Source organism: Aplidium turbinatum, chromosome 15 (assembly GCF_918807975.1).
Source record: "Aplidium turbinatum chromosome 15, kaAplTurb1.1, whole genome shotgun sequence".
NCBI lineage: Eukaryota > Metazoa > Chordata > Ascidiacea > Aplousobranchia > Polyclinidae > Aplidium > Aplidium turbinatum.
Window position 1 is genome coordinate 14,864,572 of NC_137486.1, and position 23,118 is coordinate 14,887,689.

A 23,118-nucleotide genomic window follows, 5' to 3' on the forward strand; every position below is an offset into this window, starting at 1 on the left:
TCCGAAGCTGTTTCTTAAGAAAAAGATTACAAATCATTTGTACTTCCAGTTTCATCCGGATTAGGCGAAGATCCGGATTAACCGAATCCGGATTAACCGAGTTCTACTATATTATGATACCAGTTAGGTTTGGTATTCAACATTCTAGCTTTCATATAGATATTTAGGGCTTTTAATTTTCGCTTTGTGAATCCTCCATTTTTCAGCATTTTCTGTTGCTTGAAATTTGTTTTCTTGTGATATCAGGTGAATTTTTAACTAACAGTAATTGAAGTAAATATGTCTTTGGATGAGTCAATTTTACCACCAACTCTGTTGAAGACAAGTGGAACAGGTGTGAAATCACCCACCCAAACACCAAAACTTGACAATGTTCAAACATTTTTTCTGAGCATCCCTACTCCCTAGTTATGAACTTGGAACAGACCGTAAAACGGGTGAAATAGTTGCAAAAGTTTCAGCTGATTTGATTGAACAATGGGACTGTTCGAAGTGCATTGTAATTTTAGTGTTTGATACCACTTCAAGTAACACTGACTGGACAATAGAACATGCATCGGCGGCATGTATTAGCCTGCAGCAGAAGTTGCATCAGCCCTCAACCCCTTTTATGATCTGGATGCAGGCTAGGGTGCATCATTTGCCGAAAATTGTTGATAAATAAGCCTAACTTTTTTTTACATGTGAGGTTAGCTAAAAAAATGACTTGTACAAAATTTCACCCCGATTGAACAAAGTTTAGACCCCCCAGCCGGCCCTTAATTTTGGACTCCGATGTCATTTTTTCAACGTTTTTGCCACTAGGTGGTGCTATGTTTATGCTACATGCATGGGGTTACTTTCAAAAGATGCCCCTTCAATTTCCTCATCATGCTAAAAAAAAATTTTTTTTAATCAGTGAAGGGGTCGTCAAAAAATGGGTAAATTGATGTTTTATTTTAGTCAAAACACTGCAGTACGACATCTAGTGGAGAAAATTGAATTCAGGATATCTGCTAAAGTTCTTATCCAAATAAAATAAAATTGGTATCTAGACCCCCATTTTCGAGGGTGGAGAGTCCATTTTTGCTGTTTGTTTTGCATTATTTGGCCACTAGAGGGCTTAATGCTCAGTTTCAAACTTTACATGCATTTGAATTGTTGCCATAAACTTCATTTTCACAGAAAATTATTATTAGGTTTATTCTAAAACTATACATTACACTGGTTTGTTATGTCTGACTTTAGCTTTAGAGAATCTATTCTTGAAACAATTGTAACAGAAGATGACAAAAGCATCAATGGAAGTAGGCTACCAACCGAGCATCAAGTCCTTCTTTGCTACTTGGCACATGGTCAATGTCCAAGTGTATCTTTTAAACGAGAGGCTGCGAACAAAACCGTAGATTCTGTGATTCCTTTTTTTGATAAAGCTGGTGTTTATAAGCCTAATGGGCCTAATGCCTAATGTTTATAAGCAAAAAATGGCTGAAGTTGTAGAAAAGTTATTGGGAGAGTTTGAAAGTTTGTTAAAGATCAAAGGGAGTGCCCGAAAATCTGGAAAACCTAAAGAATCAAAAATTTTAGGAAAAGAATAAAAGAAAAAAACATGAAGCTTTGGCCAAGAAACGTATGGAAAATGATGGCCAATGATGAGGACAAAGCTTTTTTGGAATCAATGATGTCAGACCGAAAAGCATCGCTAGCTAGAAAGGACAGGACAATGGCTGTTTGTGTCAAGAGGAAGAAGAAACTGGAAATGACCAAGAAGCTATGTAAAAGAAGAAAGCAGCATGAAGTAGATGCAGCCCACTCTGCCTATGTTGTGCTCAGTGACAGTACTACTACGGACACAAGCACAGATGATGATAACGAATTTCATCAAAATTCCTCCTCCACTCAGATTATCAGGAAACACACAAGATCTGTGAAAATCGGAGTCAATGTCCATATCCCTCCTGATATACTGAAAACACCGAAAGTAGTCCTGGCCTTAGTACGCAACAAAGTTTCTTCTGCTATTTCAGCTGTGATGCATGAAATTATCACTACAACAGATGGAGATCCTTCCAGATTAAGCTTAAGTTACGCATCCACAGAAAGACACAGGATCGAAGCAATTCAAACAATCTCAGAAGAAATTGCTGATAATTGGACACCCCCTGCAATAGCAAATATACATTGGGATGATAAGCTGATGGATGCATCAGATGGAGTAACAAAAGTTGAAAGATTACCTGTTTTTTAAAAACGCATCTTTAAATCTGGTCAAAATATAGGCTGTCGCAACAGTTTGTCTGGAATGGTATTTGATACCACTAGTTCCAACACTGAACCTCAAACGGCGGCATGCGTGGCCTTGCAAAATGCCATTTCAAAGCCTTTACTTTGGTTCGCATGTAGTCATCATGTAGGTGAAATAAGTTTGAGCCATGTTTGGGATATTCTACAAATTGAAGTATCGAAGAGCCATGAAATATCCCTCCAAATAGATATAAGCAATTCTTTCCTGCTATTCCTTCCTCAACTAAAGACCTCGAGTATATTAATATTCCGGAAAATTTGGCTACAAGACAAGCAATTATCAACCTCTGTTACAATTATCTGCAACAGCCATGCAGTAGGGGACTACAAAGAGTTGGTCATGTTAAACTTTTATTTTATTTTATTCTTTTCCTAAAAATTTTGATTCTTTCTTTAGGTTTTCCAGATTTTCGGGCACTCCCTTTGATCTTTAACAAACTTTCAAACTCTCCCAATAACTTTTATACAGCTTCAGCCATTTTTTGCTGATGAACAGTAGGTACACCAGCTTTGTCAAAAAAAAGGAATCACAGAATCTACGGTTTTGTTCGCCAGCCTCTCGTTTAAAAGATACACTTGGACATTGACCATGTGCCAAGTAGCAAAGAAGGACTTGATGCTCGGTTGGTAGCCTACTTCCATTGATGCTTTTGTCATCTTCTGTTACAATTGTTTCAAGAATAGATTTTCTAAAGCTAGAGTCAGACATAACAAGCCAGTGTTATGTATAGGTTTAGAATAAACCTAATAATAATTTTCTGTGAAAATGAAGTTTATGGCAACAATTCAAATGCATTTAAAGTTTGAAACTGAGCATTAAGCCCTCTAGTGGCCAAGTAATGCAAAACAAACAGCAAAAATGGACTCTCCACCTTCGAAAATGGGGGTCTAGATACCAATTTTATTTTATTTGGATAAGAACTTTAGCAGATATCCTGAATTCAATTTTCTCCACTAGATGTCGTACTGCAGTGTTTTGACTAAAATAAAACATCAATTTACCCATTTTTTGACGACCCTTTGACTGATTTAAAAAAAAATTTTTGTAGCATGATGAGGAAATTGAAGGACCATCTTTTAAAAGTAACCCCATGCAAGTAGCATAAACATAGCACCACCCATAGGCGTCGAAATAGGGTGGGCAGGGTGGGCGACGCCCACCCTGCCGTCAAACGAGGGTGGGCAAAATATGTTTCGCCCACCCTGTTTTCATGCCACTTATGAAGTGTTCGTTACAATTATTTCCGTTTTTCTTAAACGCTGGACTATCCACCCAACTGCAGCGCAACTTCTTGTTTTACGCTATGTCTCTCGCTAGGTATCCGACAGAACAAAGCAATTCCGTAACAACGCTGCGTGGAAAAACGGCGGTACGCACTGCATTGTTGTTGCTACGGCAACTGCCACAGCTGGCAATTCCTGGTGAGAGAAAGCCACGTTTGATCTTTTCTCCAAATTTGCGTCGGCAATTTGATCTTTTCTCCGAATGGTCTCACTTTCGTTACGTCACAATCAAACTTCAGTTCCCGGTCAGCGTAAGGGAATGTGAATATGACATCATAATGAACATGACAATAAAATAACCGATACAAACTAAAGACGTACTAAAAACAATCGCTTTTACAAATGCGGCAAATCCGAAGGCGCCACTTTAAAGATAACAGGTCACGAGTCACGCGCTTTTTAGGTTGCAAAGGAAAACATAAAAGAAGTTTGTTTAGTTTAGCAGCGCTCATAAGATCGCAAGATGCAAGAAAGAAAACATCCAACCTATTAAAGCTTAATTGCTGCAGCGACGCTAAACGCAGTCTTTGTGAGAAAGACTAACCACACTTTTCGAAATTAGCGTCGGCAATTGCTGAGGTGATTGTAAGGACAACAAGATTACAAGAAAAAACTAATTTTCTTAGACTACACCAGACTAGAATTTTGATTCAATCTTACTATTGCTGGATGTTTTATTTGGGTTACTTCCTACTTCGCCGGCGCTTAGACACGTGCCCAGCTGGGAGAATCTTTTATAAAAATATCACCCTATAATTCAGGCCTCGAAACTGAAGGCGGCCATCGCCGCGATTAACCTACAAAAACCGACATTTTGTCCGCCGGGTCTCGCCCTTCCGTCGGCCGCATTTGTCCGCCATGAAGTTCCGAGAAAATTTTACACAAGCGGCCTTGTAAATAAAGTAGTAGTACTTTGCCACTTATAATCACAAAGGACTAGAAAAGAGTTAAAGCATTCGATAAATCACAATACACCCTGTATATGCTTGAACTGTTAACATTATTGAGTGATCAAGCAGCTGATGTCTGACGATAACCTGGATGCAAGTGACACCACAATACACTTTATTAATGCGATAAATTCAGTCTTCGAAATTAGCGTCGGCAAATGGCGCATTAGCGTCGGCAATAAAAATGCCGAGGCCACACGAGCGCTTGTAACGTTAGGGTTAAACATTCCTCCCAGTCGTTATGGCACAGCATAGATTTATTCCCTAGTCCACACCCTGATGGATTTTTATGAAAAAGAAAGAGGCCTGTGGAGTGGTATCAAAGCCCGAAAGCCGCAAAACTTGGACGCTTCATTGCGAACGGCAAAGACGGTATAGATTTACAGCCAAGCGATGAGCCTCTTGATGTGTCTGATTCCAGTGATGACGCGACAACCTCGTGCTCCGATACAGCATTTGATGATTCCGATTCTGACAGCTAGTTCTTTATCAAACAGACTTCGTGTTGTTCGCAGTATCCCAATTGTGCCGAAATTATGTTAGTGTATACGTAAATCGAGGCAATCTTCTCGCAGGGAGCTATTAATTTGTTACCTGTACCTGGTTGAGCAATGACGTTATTTTATGATAATTCAACGTTGCTAGATGTCGAATTAATGTAAAACAAACGTAACTTTCTTATCGGGCATTGTTGTTACGCAATATAACCGAGCGGAAAAATTAAATCGATTTGTGCTGACTCGAACGTTGAATCAACCCAAAATTAACTTACTTTTCCCCCGTGAGTGGTTTAACGTGAATTACCGTAACAGCGTGCCACGTGCGTATCTTGTAACTTGCTTTATCGCTACTTTTGGCATTATTACATCACAACAAATCAAACAGTGCGGTCGTGATAGACTACTCTAGTATATTTTTCGCTTCTGCCGAAGTAAAAATGTGCTAATTTCGAAGACTGTATGTTGATGCGTGTCGAAGTTCCGATGGCCGCCATGTGCTTGTGATTGGCCGCCGAACAGCTTGCTTCAGTCGGACACGTTTGGCCGCCGGAAAAAAAAGTTGTTTCAAGGCCTGCTATTTGCATTGATTTAACTCCAGTAGACGTCAAATTATTGTAAGCATCTACTCCTTGTTGCGCCTCGCTTTCCGTTATCTCGTCCAGCTGATACAGCATCTGATGATACCGATTCTGACTAGTTTATCAAACAGACTTTGTGTTGCTCGCAGTGTCCCAATTGTGCCGAAATTATGTTGGCTTATAAGCTTACCTAAATCGAGGCGATCTTCTCGCAGGGAGCTATTAATATGTTACCTGTACCTGGTTGAGTAATTAACGTTATTTTATGATAATTCAACATCGCTAGATGTCGAATTAATGTAAAACAAACGTAAATTTCTTATCGGGCATTGTTGTTACGCAATATAACCCGCCGGAAAAATTAAATCGATTTGTGCTGACTCGAACGTTGAATCAACCCAAAATTAACTTACTTTCCCCTCCCGATGAGTTTTTTAACGTGAATTAACGTAACAGCGTGCGTATCGCGTTGCTCGCTTTATCACTACTTTTGGTATTATTACATCACAACAAATCAAACAATGCGTTCGTAATAGACTACTCTAGTATACTTTTCGCTTCTCGTTTTACATGTTTTAGTACAATCTTTTCCTAATAAATATTCACAGTAATTGCCGAGGCAATTTCAAATTTTGCCGTTTGGCCTCGGCAACGCTTTTGCCGAAGTAAAAATATGCTCATTTCGAAGACTGAACCATTGCGAATTTGCAAACATACACATTCAATGAAATCTGTTTGAAAACTCTCGCCCACCCAGAATTCCTCTCTTCTAAGAAAAAATCGACGCCTATGGCACCACCTAGTGGCAAAAACGTTGAAAAAATGACATCGGAGTCCAAAATTAAGGGCCGACTGGGGGGTCTAAACTTTGTTCAATCGGGGTGAAATTTTGTACAAGTCATTTTTTAGCTAACATCACTTGTAAAAAAAAGTTAGGCTCATTTATCAAAAATTTTCGGCAAATGATGCACCCTAATGCAGGCACCACATAGGTGGAGTGGTGATCACTCATGTTTTCAATGAGCTAAAAATAGAGACATCAAAATCCCCTGACATGATGTTGTTTGTAAGACTACGCAAAAACTGGGGAAGGATTCCACATCGCTCGGCTGAAAAACTAGCTAGACTGGACATTTCTAATTTTGATGAAGAAGCATCGATGAAGAATATATTAGCATTACAGCTGAAAGAAGATGTTCTAGGGTTATGCAGAGCGCAGGAGAAGTTTAAATGTGATGACTATAAAGAATTTATTTATTTGTGCTTGAGCTACCTTGATCCAAATCAACCAGTTAATTTCATGAGGCCGGGTGCTTTACATAAGGCATGTTGGATGACCAAGATCATATATATTCTTAAACTAAGCTTACTGGAACACCAGATTGCCAACCTACCTGCCGGTACCACAACTACAAAACAGCAAATTACAAAATTAAGAGAAATGACGAATTTTCTTGTACTTGTCTAATGTCTATTGTATATGGTCGTTAGGCCTATCTTGTCCATATGCTTTTGATGCTCCTTATAATGACCTGACATTCATTCATGTTTAGTCACGCTATGCTAATGTGAATAAGAGTATTTTTCAAATCGCTCTCCAAGCATTCATTTTCACAGCATTATTGGTATTTGGTTCCAGAAATGATACCACTGTCGTTGTTCAGCTCTAATGTTACTGACTTAGAGAAAAAAGCTATCTGTGATGTTATGTTAGCAAACAAACCTCTAGATACTGATAAATTACCTACTGGACGATTTGGAACAGGTCATGGGAAACCTGTATTCCCAACAAACGTTTCCAAAGATACTAGTAACTAAACTGTCTGATTTAGTCAAACAGGATTCTTGGTTCATTTTTCGACTTCTTGAACTAGATCCTATGTTTCTTGGTGTAAGTGTTAAACAATGGTCAGTTCTAGACTCCTACCAACAGTCATGGTACAATGCTATGTCCATAAATGTCATCAATGACTCTGCGGAAAGAGGGGTGAAGCTTAGTTCTGCCTTTTGTCGGGCAGCCAAAAGTGAAGGGAAGTATCAAAGTGTCATACAATTAGTAGTTGAGAATGATAGAAAGATAACCCCTAACCTCAGAAAACGAAAAGAAGTAGGTTGATGATGTATGGCTGATTGGACATTCCATCAATTAATGCTGGTGCACTGACAGTGTTTACTGCATTGCTTATTTAATCTGTTTTGTGTGTTTACTGTGTCTGTATGCATTTTTTTCTGATCTTGAATGTTTGTGCATTGCATGATTTTGCATCCTACCCTGCTATACAGGACAGAATCCAATCATTATGATATTCTAAATATCAATTAGTATAAAATATTGTTCTGTACACACATACTATAGTGGCGCTAAATTCAGAGTTGTGAGCTAGAACGTGACTTTTTGAGTTAAAAGAGGCTAAATTGCACAAGAGTTACCATACCGTTCAATAACATTAGGGCCATGTGGCATACCTAAATGTTCACGAAACTTTATAGCATTTTCACACACTGATTTTCTCACCCAGTCTAACAGTTTAGGCAATAGAAGAAATGCGTTGTTAGTAATTTTTAAAAATATGGGGCAGCTGATGCACCCTACTACATATCAAATTGTCATTGTTAGTGAAGACAAGGTCTAGAATGTTACCTTGACCATTTGGGTTCATTCGAGTTGGTTCGAGGACATGATTTACATAATGCCAGTAAATTTGTAAGCTCAGAAATGGTTGTTTAACATTGAGAAGCGAAGAGATGTTTATAAACTATGCGAGGCAAGACTGCAGAACACATGTATGCTTGAACTTCCAAAGCATCAGTAATAACAACAGAGGATAGAAGTTTGGGTGCAAATGTGAAGTCTTCAGAAATGGCAATATAATGAAACTGGATATTTGATTCTTTGAAAATAACGACATAACCACTTGGTAATACTTCATTCTGAATATTTGTCTTAAATGAAGCAAAATTTTTGATCACCTCTTGTTGGAACAGATTTTGATTTTGTTGTTCAATGACAGAATTTTCTTTTTTCAACCTGGCAGATGCAGATGATGCAGTTTTGCGAGGCACAGAACTTGCCTTTGTCAGATACTGGGGTAAAGCCAAAAAAACATGAGGAACTGCAACAGATTTTAATCGCTTTCTTTGCAATGTACTTGAACCCCGTACTTCCATTCGATCAATTCTTGTATCACAAGAATCCGTTACAAAGTCATTCTCATGAAAATGCAGGGAACATACTCTGGATGACTCTGTGACAATCCAATCTTTCCTCGGAATTACTTTTATCCATTTTTGTTTTAGCTCATGTTCTTTAGGAAACCTATATAAAGCAATTTTCTCTTTACTGTCATTCGTTTTATAACCAGTTTTACAACCTGGTACACAACATTTATACACCATCTTTCAGTTTACATTAAATACAGATAGAAACTTAACACTGCAATTTAGCTGAAAGCAATATACATGGATCGATAATGGTACAAGCAGTGTAAATATTTTTAAGGTAGGCTGTCATGAAATATTTTTACTGGCTACCGGTAATTTTAGTAAAGTGACAGTTTCACTTTACTGGTGACTGCCACACAAAATTCTTGAAGTCTAGTTTAACCAGGCCTACTCCAGAAGCTGAACTGGCCTTTCCTGTCTGCTCATTCATAAAAACAAGTGATACCTACTGCCATGAATCAAACTTGTGATCAGGTCAGCACCTTCAGTGAAACTTGCCTAGCCACTTGATTATCAACGTACCGTAGCTGGTGAGAATCAGCAACAATGTTGGTACTGGTAAGCCTAATAACCCCATAGTGTGAGCATGTACTGATGCAACCTGCCATCAACTTAGCAGAGTAGCCTACGACTAGTACATGCAGGGCAGGCATAGGATTGTTGTAGTAGTAGGCTACGGTACCATACAAAAAGTTAATGGCATTTAATGCCGCATAAAAGACAAGGGGGAAAGTCCATTTGCATTGTCAGATTACAAAAATAGATGTTTCTATATAGTTATAAATAGCCTAAACTCAAGTTTTTAAAATTTTTGACTAGTTAGCAGGAAAGTTTATATCCTAACTTGCATATATTGCTTCTGCTGAACCCCTAGCCTAGCACACCATTTTAGTAGCCAGCCAATCTAAGCAAAGAAACACTACAAAGCTTTACATTTACTCCCTTTACTTAAATCATAACCAAGAAACAAAACTAATTCTGCAGTGACAATCTAATAAGCACAGAGTTATGAATTGTCTGGTCAGCACACTGCAAACTTGCAAAGGAATTGTGGAAACACTTCAAAGTTCAAAAATACCGTCGGCCCGCTTATGACAAAATTGCTGAGTCATTAAACGTGAGTTAGCAATCCCGTAGTTGTAGATATCCCTGGTGTAGGCCTACAAGCAGGGCCGTTGAGAGGAAAATTTGGGCCTGGTACCAATGAGAATCTGACGTAGCCTATCTGGAATATCTCAGCAAAAATGGCTGAAAAACTGTTCAAAATGTGGTGCTTCCCAAAAATGCATCGTGTTTCATGGTTTGCAAGGAAAATAAATAAAAAAGTTTCGCAAATTTGCACCAAGTAAACCAAACCATATCTCAATTAAACAACACCAAAATCGGATAAGATCAAATTCTCGGTCACGTAATAAGAAAGCAAACACCTCTCTAAAACTGGTAAAATTGTTGAAGCGGGCACCTAGCTAACAAAGACAAACCCAACCGAAGCAATTTAATGACAACGCAGAAACAATTATTCAACCAACACATAATTGGGACACTTCGAATCATTCATCCGAGACCATCGATGCCTAGTTCAGGCAAGACAATTAAAGATCAATGAGATTCTCAAGCTCCAAATCAGACACTTCTAAATCTAGCACTAATAGCATAAGAAGAACACACTATGTCTAATGCATGTGAGGTGGTTTCTTCAAGTTCCCGGCCCCTAAGATCACTTTTTGATATTCCAAGTTTTGGTGAGGCTCCAACAATCTTACATAGTGCACTCACTGAACTGTTAAAACCAGACACTGTGTCACTGCCTACAGTTATTTATTGGAGGGTTGAAAATATATAAATGAATAGAGCCAAAGCCTTCTCTAACTTTACAAGCCAGGAGACGAAAAACTGAAAGCGCTGTGACGTCACGAAAACAGGCTCACATTTGTGCGATGGCGCGTACCAAAGTCCAAAGTGCGGAATTTACCAACTTGATAAACACCGCAGTGCGTGTTTTGAAACAAAGATACGGTAGTTTAGTATGCACGTTCAAAAACACGGAGTTAGTTGTATGAAAGGTAGGAAGCTTATTAAATTGTGTTCGCAGTAGCCTAGTTTTTGTTTAAAATAAATTTATTTTGAACTACGACTACGATACAAGGGTAGAGGCAGTAAGAATTGCTAGGCTGGTATTTTAACTTCGCCAAAATCCTGAAGTTTGACTTAAGTTTTAAACATGCTATGGTTGCTTGTTGTTTCAGTGTTAATCAATTCCCAACAAAAACCTTTTTTAGTATTTGTGACCGTAGTAGGCTATAGTTATATGGCTAGGCTATGAAGATCAACTGATAAGTCCCCCCCTAGCCCATGAAATCCAACCAATTTGAGACTAGTGGTAAAGCCTCCAGGAGAAGGGAATAGCTCAGTTGAGCTCAACTGCAGGGAATAGATGTAGTTAGCAATTTCACTTCACTCCTATTTTGGGTTTTGCTAAGAGCATCAATTTTTTCTGAATTCTTCTTTAAGTAGTGAGCAAGTTGGATTGTTTGTCTTTTGTATAGCCTACCGAAACAAATCAATATTTTAATTGCAGTACGTATATAACTATATAATTATCGTCTATATTTCAGTTAATCAGAGCAATATTTAATAATGGTGAATAAGTGTTGTGTTCCAGGCTGTAAATCCAATTACAACAGCAGTGTAGTCACTGAAGGGACTGTAAAATCCTTTAGCTTTCCAAAGGAGAAAAACTTGAGAGAAAAATGGATGCGAAAAATTTCTAGAGAGGGTCTTGTTGTTACCAAAAATTCAGTGGTGTGTTTAAAGCACTTTCAAGACTCTGATGTCATTAAAGAGGATGTATTAAAGGGAATGAATGAGGAGCCTGACGTAAGAATACCACGTAAGCATTTTAAGCTTAAAAATGATGCAGTGCCATGCATTTTCCCTAACCTCCCTTCATATCTATCCTATAACGCCAAAGAGAAAAGCAGGCCAAGCCCGTCAAAACGACGCAAAACATATGAGGATTACCAAAATAGCTTGCAGGAAGAGTGGTTGAATCAAGATAAAATACACTCATTTGACTATTTTTGTAACAATGTCCTTGAAAAGTGTATCTTTCCGTCAATCAGCATTCACAAGCAGCCAGGTTATGTGATGATCTACCAAATATCTGTTCCGTCTGAACATTCTAGTTTGTGTCCAACAATTGAATCTTGTGTTTGTGTTTACAATTCACTAAAAATTGATGTTTGGGTGGATAGGGTAAAAGTCTCTGGTAAAGATTTGTCATGGTTGAATCTCGAAGATTCAACTTTACAAAACTGGAGCCAATTAGAGAACCTTATTTGTCGTATAAACAATAGTAATGCTGCAGAACGTGACTCCTTGGTTAAAGATAAAACATTGGTAGAATTTGCCAAGAAGATTATTAATCAAATACAGTGTGAGAGCAATAGGGACATGAGAGCATTTTTAGCTGAACAGCTTTGCTTGTCTATAGAAACTCCTACACAACGCCGCTATTCATCTAGCACAATTGTGGGTGCATATGCTTTAAAGTTAAAGTCAACGGCTGCGTACAAGTATGTTCGCGATACTCTTCTTATATTGCCAAGTATTCGCATGTTTAGGCAGCTTTCCAGTAACCTAAATAGTGACTCTGAATCGATGACTACTTACTTAAGCACCAAAGTTAGATACTTGGCAGAAAAGGAATTAGTAGTCAATTTACTGCTGGACGAAATCCATGTAAAACCCAGTTTAACATATAAAAATTCTATTCTAACCGGAGCTGATGATGATAGCAACTTAGCAACTACAATACATTGCTTTATGATTTCCTCAATATTTTCTAATAACAAGGATGTTGTTTGTTTGGTACCAGCAAAGAAAATGGCTGCAGAGAAATTGCTTCAGCACTTGAAATCAGTTTTACACAGTGTCTCAAATGCAGGATTTCAAATCATCAGCATCATTACAGATGGAAACAGGATAAATAAAAGGCTGTTTTGTTTGCTCGCAAATGTTAACAAACCAGCAAATTTACCGACATACATTTGTAATCCATTTGACTTGACTCGCAGGATACATCTGTTATTTGACTCAGTTCATCTACTGAAATGCATTCGCAACAATTGGATCAACTTAAAGAATTACCGGCAAACCTTCTCCTTTCCAGAGATGTTGCCCTCAGGTGAACCAACTGAGACATTATTGCGTGCATCGTTTGCAGATTTAGAGCACCTGTACTTGCTAGAGAAACAGAATACTTTGAAGCGAGCTCCAATGCTATGCTAGAAGGCATTGCATCCACATTCCTTAGAAAGACAAAATGTAAAGCTAGCCCTTAAAATTTTTGCTCAAACGAATGTTGCTGCGCTCAATGTATGTAGTCCACTTCACAAAGAAGATCTTACAAACTGGAAAGGCACAGCTGTGTTTATATCCATTGTTTGTAAGTGGTGGAATATTGTAAATGTCCATCACCCATACAAGGGAAGAAATACTAGAGATGCGGATGCATTTCCAATGCAAACACCTGATGATGCACGTTTGGGCTATTTACTTTTGTTGGCTAACTGGTTGGACCTTTGGTCAGAGAAAAACAAAAAATCAGATGAAGGTTTTTTGTCTTCAGATACGTATGTTGCTTTTCGCCATACTTTGCAGGCTATAGTTGATCTGGTAAAGCATCTCTTGAGAGTTCACAAGTTTGATTATATTTTAACTGGCAAATTTCAAACTGACAATCTTGAAAGTAGATTTGGACAGTATCGGCAAATGTCTGGTGGAAACCGTCTGGTTTCTATTCAAGAAGTCATGGAAAATGAGAAAAAACTCAAGATTAAAAGCTTGTTACAGATATACCCCGGAGGTGGCGCAGTTTCTGTAAAGGAATATTTATTCGAATTTGCTGATGTTCCACAATTTGACCAAGAAGTTTGTGAAACAGAGAAGGCTTTCATTGAACTCTTTCCATGTGATGAAGTATGTTTTGATGATGATGAGCTGCCTGTCTTGTTGTATGTTGCTGGGTATGCTGCAAAGAAAGTATGTCGAAAAATAGACTGTTGTTATTGCCGTAAGCAGCTGGTTCATGAGAGGCAGTTAAATTGTGAATTTCATGATGATGTACGTAAATATTTTGAGCAGCTTGACAGAGGTGGTTTAACTTTTCCATCCAGTGCATTGCTACATGTTTTTCAAGGTGCTTATGCTATTTTTAACTTGTGCATTTCAACTGAATATGAAGGCAAGTTTTTGAAATTAAACAAACAAAAACGAGTGTTTCTTGAAATCAACAAAAAATTTTGGGATTGTACTGATGTATATTTTGATGTTGGTGAAAAATGTATGCATTGCAGCAAACTGCTTCGTGATGTATTGCTGCAGTGTGTGAGCGTGCTCAGTAATATATTTTTGAACAACTAGGGGAAGGTGGGGCAAGATGATCACCGTAAGGATAAAATCTTCATAATATTCAAAATTTAAAAGATATTTACAAACGTTTAGCATTACAAAAGTAGGTGTTCATCAGCTCATCTAATGGTAGCATGCTTTGCATTATAAGCCTACAGCATGAGAATCTATAACCGTTTGAAAAAATGTGGACAAGATGATCAACTTGCCCCAGTACCGGGGCAAGATGATCACACATATGGGGCAAGATGATCATACATTTTATGCATTCTATTAGGTGGGGTTTATTATCAAAAATAGAAACAACTTGGTGTAGCCTCAGATTGAAGAGGCAAGCGACTGCCATTATGAAAAACAACGATTGGTATGCAATACGTGAACTGCAAAAGAATCTTTCAAACGAACAGCAAAAAAACATTCAAACACACGGCACATTGCTCAACAGCAGGGCCATAGGTACTATAATAGGGTAAATCATGGGGTACAATTGAACAAACCCAATTCTTTACTGTAGCATGCATAAATGTCAAAAAAAGACTAATTTTGGAATGTTAACCGTCTGATTTCATGATATTCCCTATACAAAAACATTGATTTTTATTCTGCACCCCAAACATAAATATGCTTTCCTTATAGTTGGGCCCTGCTTGGAGAATCTTAGACAAAGTTTTTACAAATTAAGTGCAGACAGGTTGGCACTAAAATATAGTTGGTGTGATTTTCTCTCGTTTCCACTCCTGAAGTGTGGTGACGGCAATTTGTGAACAATATCACTTTTTGTGAATGATGCATCGATCATCATCTTCATCACTTACAAAGAGAAGCTTTTTAAAATTTCCTGGTAGGCTAAGCACTGCATTTTTTTCAAAAATACTCCCTCGTATTCGCCATCTTCAAAAGAGTCGATTCTCGCGATATATGGAACTACTTTCGATTTTCTGGTACTATTTACTACAATGAAGTCTCCTTCTACAGTTTTTGTATCACTTAAGCGCAGTCACTGGAGCTATCGGCAAAAGGAATTGGCATTGTATTGAAGTTCCAAAGAAGCATTCCCATGATCAGTTTTTCGTTAATATACCCGTAGGCTACCATAGCTTAATTCATTCAGAAAAAGTAATATGTTATGAAGTATGGTAGGCCTAAATCAAAAGATCTGCAAAAAAATTACAATGATTCATGAAGATGTCACTTTATGGAATTTCACAAGGTTCACCTGGAACAGTGCAAGCAATTTTAACTTTAAATCCACTCATTTAAATTAGTTTCAAACTAGCAGAGTGATATTGTCCAAAATTATTTCAAGTGGGGCAAGATGATCACCCTGATCACGTTGCCCCACGTGCAAGTGATCATCTTGCCCCATGCCAAACATTTTATTTTCAACTGCTCTCTGCTGAAACTTAAAAATACTAACGAGCTGTAAGAAGCAAGGCTAAATTACGAATTGACTCCCTACCTGATGCGCATACTTTCGCTTTTCTGACATTCTTCAAAAACAACGTTATCACCTGCTTTTTGTGATTTTGCAATTTTACTTTTAGCTACCAAAATCACGTTTTTCAGCACAAGTCCTAAACGGCTAGTCTAAAATGGCTGAAAGTTACATATAAAATGGCGCTTTAGTAGAGCTGCCACTACTAGGCAGCATTGCGTGAAAGCTTCATTTTAAAAGAAAATAAATCGGGGTGATCATCTTACCCCAGCTTGCCCTATACGAAGGCTAAGAATGACAATGTCAAATATTCTGCTGTTTTAAGTAAAAGTGTGGCTCAATATTAATTTGGCATTCATTGTTTGTGCATTAACTGCATACTTGTAGTTTAAGTGCAATGCTGGAAAAATATTTTTCTTCCAAGTAGCAAAAATTTTATTGTTAAATTTTCGAAATTTTGTTTTGTGATTTCTGAAATTTGTTACTAGTTCCCAGTGATAAAATATAAAGCTTGTTTGCGATAATGCTTCCAATACTGATTTTACTAAATATAAGTCCTAACAAGCAAATTAAGGTAATTTTCATCAATTTTTACAAAAAACATATATTTTTAAAAACGTTTTCTTTAATTTTCGAGTAGCAATGCTACTACGCTACGTCTTCTTTTATCACTGTTTAAGTGTGTAGTATCATCATTACCATTTAAGAATTTTATTCTTCCACTCCTCTGTTTTGTTTCCAGATATTTCAAAATAATCACCTTTAAAATGACCTCATGTGTAATATACATGAGGTTATTTTACACATGAGGTCATTGTGTATAAGTGGAAAAAATGTTAGTATTGGCAGGTTGATTTGTTACAGATTGGCGTGTTGAAGTAATACACACTCTTATTAAATATTCACCATCTGACTGTAGAAAATGAAGTTAAAACTGAACTGTCAAGTTTTGACCATATCTTGGTTGCTTTCACATTGCAAAATTCCTTTGAGATGGAGAAATCTGACCCCAGTATATTATACCATTTTTTCTATTCTAGAAAAATCACTAAACGACCAAACGTTATCGTTATCTTTTTTTTTCTATTCCACTAAGCTCTCAGGTGGTTATTTTAAAAAGTCTGAAACAATGGAATTAAAAGTTTTCAGCAACGATTTGCTAACTGACCATAGTACTTGCAGATGACAAGTAGTTGATTTGGTGTGCCCAACTACTTGTTTTGTTGGTTAGGCGCAACACTTTTCAGTCACTCCTCAGCTCCGGCAAAATAACATTTAAGTATATAAATGGTAAACTTGTGTTATTTAGTAAATAATGCTGATACTCTGTGCAACGCTTATATTGCAGTACACATTATACTTGCTATTTGATGGATTATCTTATTATAAATTCTCAAGGTAAAAAGTGAGACTCGCATGGTTAATCCAAAGCTGGATCTTTCATTGTGTTCTGTGTGTAACGTGATAGTGTCATAATCTCTGGTGATGATGATGTGCTCTTTTAATTTTGTTATGGTTTTATGGTCATGTGTGTTTGGCGGGGCATTCTTGTCCACCCAGAAAAAACCTCCAGTTTTATCTTGATTTAACGTTACTAGATGTTGAGTCTACAAAACTTATGTATTTTGTACTCTTTTTCTGTCTTTTCATTTTATTTGTTGGCTTTGTATGACATACAATATATAAACATCACTGATTTAATTAATTTACCATGTATATAATTAGTAAAATTTAACAAATGGATGAAGAGAATAAGATTATTAATATTAAACGGTACTGAACCACATGGAAGGTGTTCATGGATGGACGTTATGTTACTCTGTATTGTGTTTTTGTTTTGTTTATTGTGTTGCTATTATATTATCCACTTATTATTTATGTTGTTTTACGATAGTTATTACAAGTAATGCCTAGGGGGGTGGTTGACTTGATGACCTTCCGGTCCCTTCGCCACCTTCTTAGCCATGATAGTGTGTTTGTCATTGTCGTGACCAAAAAAATAAACTTCTTGACTCTCATAAATAGCTATGTTGTAACATCGAATAAGAAATAAGTGCATCATGGTTGTAGTCACATTAGATTGTTATTGCCAAATTGGCATCTTGCAGAAACATAATCGTATTATTCTTAAAGTGAGTTTTAGTAACAAGTGAGAGAAAGCATCTCATTCTCATTGTATTTTTTTATTACCTTAATAAAATGTTAAATTTTTAGTGCCAGTACGAATTGTCTTGTACCTTTGTGTTTCGGATGTTTGTGTCAGCAATAAACGTGGTTAGCCTATACAATTTTTGATTTTCCAGTTGATAGTGTTTGCAGATTTTATTAATTTTTTTTTTAATTTACTCCAATTATATGACTATAACAAACCCGATATAAGTTGGTTCCAAGACTAACGTAAAAATATGTAGAAAACGGAAGTATTTTAAATAAGGCAATGTCAGTCTTCAGTGGGACTTGTAAGCTTGTATCAAGTCATTAGTGTAAAAACTCTGCATAGTTTATTCTGATTCAACGTAAAACGACTCTTTTACGTTAATTTAACGTTGAATCAACATACAAGATTTTTTATTTGACAATAAACGTTGATTCAACACAACATTACGCTAGTGTTCCCACTGCGAGTGTCTTAGCCATAACGCATTGTGTTGTTCTCAATTACCGCACAGTGGAAGTTGAGCCTGTTTTTCCGCCATCTTGGATTTCGTTTCCTGGCCTGTAAAGTTATAGATGGCCTTGATAGAGCACTTATCAACGACCAAGTTTAATCAACATGAAGTATAAAGGTTGAGTTGAATATGAAAATTATAAAATTTAATCGCATAAGGGTCATGTAAACAAAAAGATTGATTGAATCTTCATCCTGGGAGTAGAAACGCTTCTTTGAAAGCTCAATCCTGGCAGTTTCGCATTCTTGTAGAGGCGTCGAACCACTGACGCAGGCCGGTCGCCGAGATTAACAGAGCGAAGTTTCTGCTTGTCGTTGAAGTGTTGCCTGTGAATCATTCCATTCACTGGGTGCCGCTGAATCGACAGCAGTCCTTGAAATGAGGTGCTCAAGCGCACACTTTAAAAGTCGAACCAGCACCGCTTGATCTTGAAGTTTCTTCCTGTACGAAGTTAGGCGCCTAACTAACTGACCTATCAGGGCGGACCGACAAATTTCTTAAATCTCATTGCAATCGATGTTCCTGATTTGTTACAAATCGTTGCGTATAGGTAAAGAGGGCACAAAAGCCGAGTCATAGGAAGACAATAAACTTACCTTTTATCTCTTTTCCCGAATGAAAGAGAAGCTTTCGTTTCAAAGTTACATGTCCAGAACTTATCATGCAATTAGGTTACAAACAAGTCATCCAATAAGTATTCTCATATACGGCCTAGTTTCGTTTCAAGGTATAAAAGTATATCTTTAGTCAAGAACTCCCTACAGCAGGCATCGGTAACCTGCGGCTTTTTAACTTCTTCGAAGCGGCCCCTTCGTGATTTGACGAAAGTTGAAATTTGCGTTTGATTATATTAATATATTATATTTATAATCAATTTGATAATAATGTAACCTATGTTTACGCATATGACATATAAAACGGTATCACAGCATTTTTACTGGTAGGCTACTACAAGATGATGCCTCAATGAGCTCTCATTGAGTGATACTGTTTGTCACAATTTTTTTTTCGAATTTTCTTTATTCCAGTTTTGACTTTATCAGGTCAATTTACAGCACTTAGCACTAATAGCATAGGCGTACTTTTTCTATTAATGACTATATGCACAAATTAAAAACAGAGAACGGGTTTACACAAAACCAGAGGTCAAACTTAGCATGGACAATTGGACATATAACTTGCATTCAATGCAAACGATCTTGACAGACCTGTTTGGTTAACATGTGGTGAAAAAATTCGAAAACAGCAAAATTGTTATGTACAAAGACATTTTCAGAAAAGGCATAAAGCATTTTTTGCAAAACACCCCATTAGAGATGAGTGAAAAGCAGTATTGGAGCTTATGCAAAAAGCAGAGCAGATTGAGGAAGTTATTAATTAAATTGATGGAACCCCATGACATGCATGACACGGCTAGTTTATGACTGCTCAAAACATTCCTTAGCGTGGATAACCGTTTACAGAAGATTATTAAAAAAAATCATTTCTTGTGATACGATTACAGAGAAACTGTGTTCTGATCTTACTGAAATACCACGAAACACGTTGTATGTATTTTACGTTTTGTGGCTCTTTGCTGGTCATGTCTGCTGAAAGATATAGCAAAATGGCTTTTCTGTTAAAAAGAATGCCGAACCCTGCTACGCCTAGCGCATACAACTTGTGTCTAGTCAGTTGAAATAGCAAAGAAACTTCAATCATTAGAAATAGTTGCCATGCCTTGTGGCTAAAAGAAGGTTTTGTAATTTGTAGCCTATAAAGTAGGGTGTCCCACTTTTAGGCGACTTTTCAGGAAAATTAGGTTCGGGTCAAATTCTGAATGGATTTTCGTCACTGATTTCAAAAATGACGTTATTTTTTCATTATGACGTCATCTTGATGTGCCAGCTAGCGGATTTTTGCTATTTTGGCCTTATCACGAATATGGTAAGAGCTAGAGACTTGGAACTTGCGCCAAAATGACTGGAAGGAACAATTTCCTATTTGTTGTCAATACAATATGAAACGCTAACTGCAACAGAAAAGAAGTTATTTTTAAAAAACATGTTTTTGCTCATTTTGGACAAAAATATGAGATACACGGCAATTTTGCTATTGTGACGCTTTTATTTCGGTTAAGTTGCTGTGCTGCGCCACATTGTTTAATAATTAAGTACAGTGGTAGTTAGTCTAGCATATTGTATTTACAATTGATTATACCTCAGCATTAATTTTTACATGCATATTGCAATTACTAATACTAGCTTAACTTTAAACCCTTGATCATTTCGTTCAAAAATCTATCAAACAAAACCACCATTCAACAAATCAACAACACAACACAGTTCAATGGGATTATTTATCATACCATACTGTGCAAAGCAGCACAAATGCGCAAGTCTGTTTTGGCCAAATCACCTTGGTCATCTCGAATCAAGCCGTTCACAACGCGTTTCAGTCTGCCAATAAAGCGCTCTGTTCCTCGATTGTTGTTGTTGATCATACGCAAATACACTGATGGAGATGATAAACATGCAATGCGTGGAGCCATCTTACTTTCTTCGGAGAAAAAATCACTTAAGTTGTCACGCTTCAAAAGCGTCTGCTCCATATCAACGTTTCTTGGAAAACTTTTCTGTCTTGCCGCATCAGCAGCAAAAGGCGGAGCTTCAACGTGGAGAACTTAAAGCAACGTTTTTAGGGCTCAACCATTGGGATGCATGCTTAACGAAATGTTTCAGAACAGCGTTGAATACTGGTTCATCCACAGATTTATATGCAAGTAATAAATCTCTTGTAAGCAGTACCAATTGAGGGACCTTCAGCAGCGGAAGGTTTAAGATGGATGACTAAAAATGCTGGCAAATAAACACAAACAATAAAAGAAACCATACGTTGAAGTTTAGGGATATCCTGAAGCCCAACACAATACCCAAAAATCAGCAATCTTAAGTAACCACTCGCTGTTGTTATTCAACGATCATGGGACAACCTTTTTTGACGATAAAAAAGTAGGGGTTTCAAATTTCCTGGAACATTCATCACTAAATGAACTGCCATAGCAAGAAGACACATATGGTCGCTCCGAAAAGATGAATCTTAGCTTCTTTCTTGTGCTCAGAAAACCATAAGATCTTGGCTTTTAAATGATTTGCAGCTATAGCTGTGATGAAACTTTACAATATTGTCGGATTTTCAGATGTTGGGGCTTAAGTTTTGATATTTTCTTAATTATGTTCATCAAACCACCATCTTCGTATGCATTAGGGCCTTTCACTTTGCCTTCCAAAAAGCGTTTTGCGTGTGTAAAATAAATCTCATTTACATGGAAGAGACATTCAAGAGTGTGTACCTCTACTACTACCACTGTACTTAATTGCTAAACAAGGTGGAGCTACTTAACAATCGAAATAAAAAGCATCACTGTAGCAAAATTACCGTGTTTCTCATTTTTTTGTGCAAAATGAGCAAAAACATGTTTTTTCAAAATAACTCCTTTTCTGTTGCAGTTAGCGTTTCATATTGTATTGACAACAAATAGGAAATCGTTCCTTCCGGTCATTTTGGCACAAGTTCCAAGTCTCTAGCTCTTACCATATTCGTGATAAGGCCAAAATAGCAAAAATCCGCTAGCTGGCACGTCAAGATGACGTCATAATGAAAAAATAACGTCATTTTTGAAATCAGTGACGAAAATTCATTCAGAATTTGACCCGAACCTAATTTTCCTGAAAAGTCGCCTAAAAGTGGGACACCCTACTATAAAGGGGACCAACAATATTTGCGTCTCCATTCAAACATGCGACCAGCTCAGTGGCCGAGTGGTTTCGCCTTGTCTGGTGGTAGTAGATCTGAGATCGATTCTGGGTCGAGTCAAACCGAAGACTTCAAAAACGGTACCGATTGTGTTCTTTCTTGCATAACGCAGTGAGAACGAGTCGGGTAATAATGTCATGACCTCGCAAACCTGATATTAAATTGAACATGAGCCCTGTCGCTAAAAGACCTTAGCTGTTGTAGAGCGACAATAAATAAAACCATAACATTATTATCATTCCAACATGTTACTTATATGCAAAGGTATTTGAAGTAGTTTGAGTGTGCATCACAGTTCATGCTTTTTTCTAAAAGAGCCTAAATCTGCATTAGCCTACTAGTCGCAGTATTATCAAACTGATCCGATCACAATATGAAAATTTACCCGTTCTCAGTTCTGAGGTACTCCAACCAATAACGTTGTATATGTGACAGAATAAGAGAACGATAACGAGGAGAACTACCGATGGACGACAAGTGGAACTACCGCTTGTTGAACCTGTAGTAGGAAAATGTGAAACGTTGATAAGTACAGCCTGCCAAGAAAGACAAAAGACAATTATTAATAACAATAAAAAGTGGTAGATTTATAACAATGCGCAATTACAATAAAAAGAAGTAGATATATAAGCTATTGGTATAAAAAGTGGTAGATATATAAACCATTACAATAAAAATGAGTACAACACAAAACGACACGCACAGTCGCACACGCTTCAACAAATCTAACTTTGCAGTCACTCTTTTGTTTTGTCTTAACGTTTTCATTGGGCATTGTATCAGCATAACTTCTTTGCAATGGCTTGCATGACAATGGTGTTCTTTACGGTAATAACTTTAGAAAGCATATTCATAGCAAAGCCAACTTTCTCGACAGTGACGTAAACCAGAGTTGGATCGATTACACAGTTTTCAGTTCGATTATATTACAACACCAAAATTCTTAATTACATTACAATTACATTGTTTTGAAATTTTCAAATTACAATT

At 37.2% G+C, this 23,118-nt stretch overlaps 1 protein-coding gene across 5 annotated transcripts in view; it reads right to left on the reverse strand.

Moving 5' to 3' along the window:
* Positions 1 to 23,118, reverse strand: part of LOC145784772 (semaphorin-3B-like) — a 166,282-nt gene that overhangs the window by 37,741 nt on the left and 105,423 nt on the right. For 4 of the 5 annotated variants that reach the window (XM_082596625.1, XM_082596621.1, XM_082596624.1 and 1 more), the window contains one exon: positions 22,514 to 22,627. In XM_082596625.1, the coding sequence (XP_082452751.1) occupies positions 22,514 to 22,627 (114 nt within the window). Of the gene's footprint in view, positions 1 to 18,243; positions 18,381 to 22,513; positions 22,628 to 23,118 lie in introns of those variants that run through there. The other variant, XM_082596622.1, reaches the window with a different exon arrangement.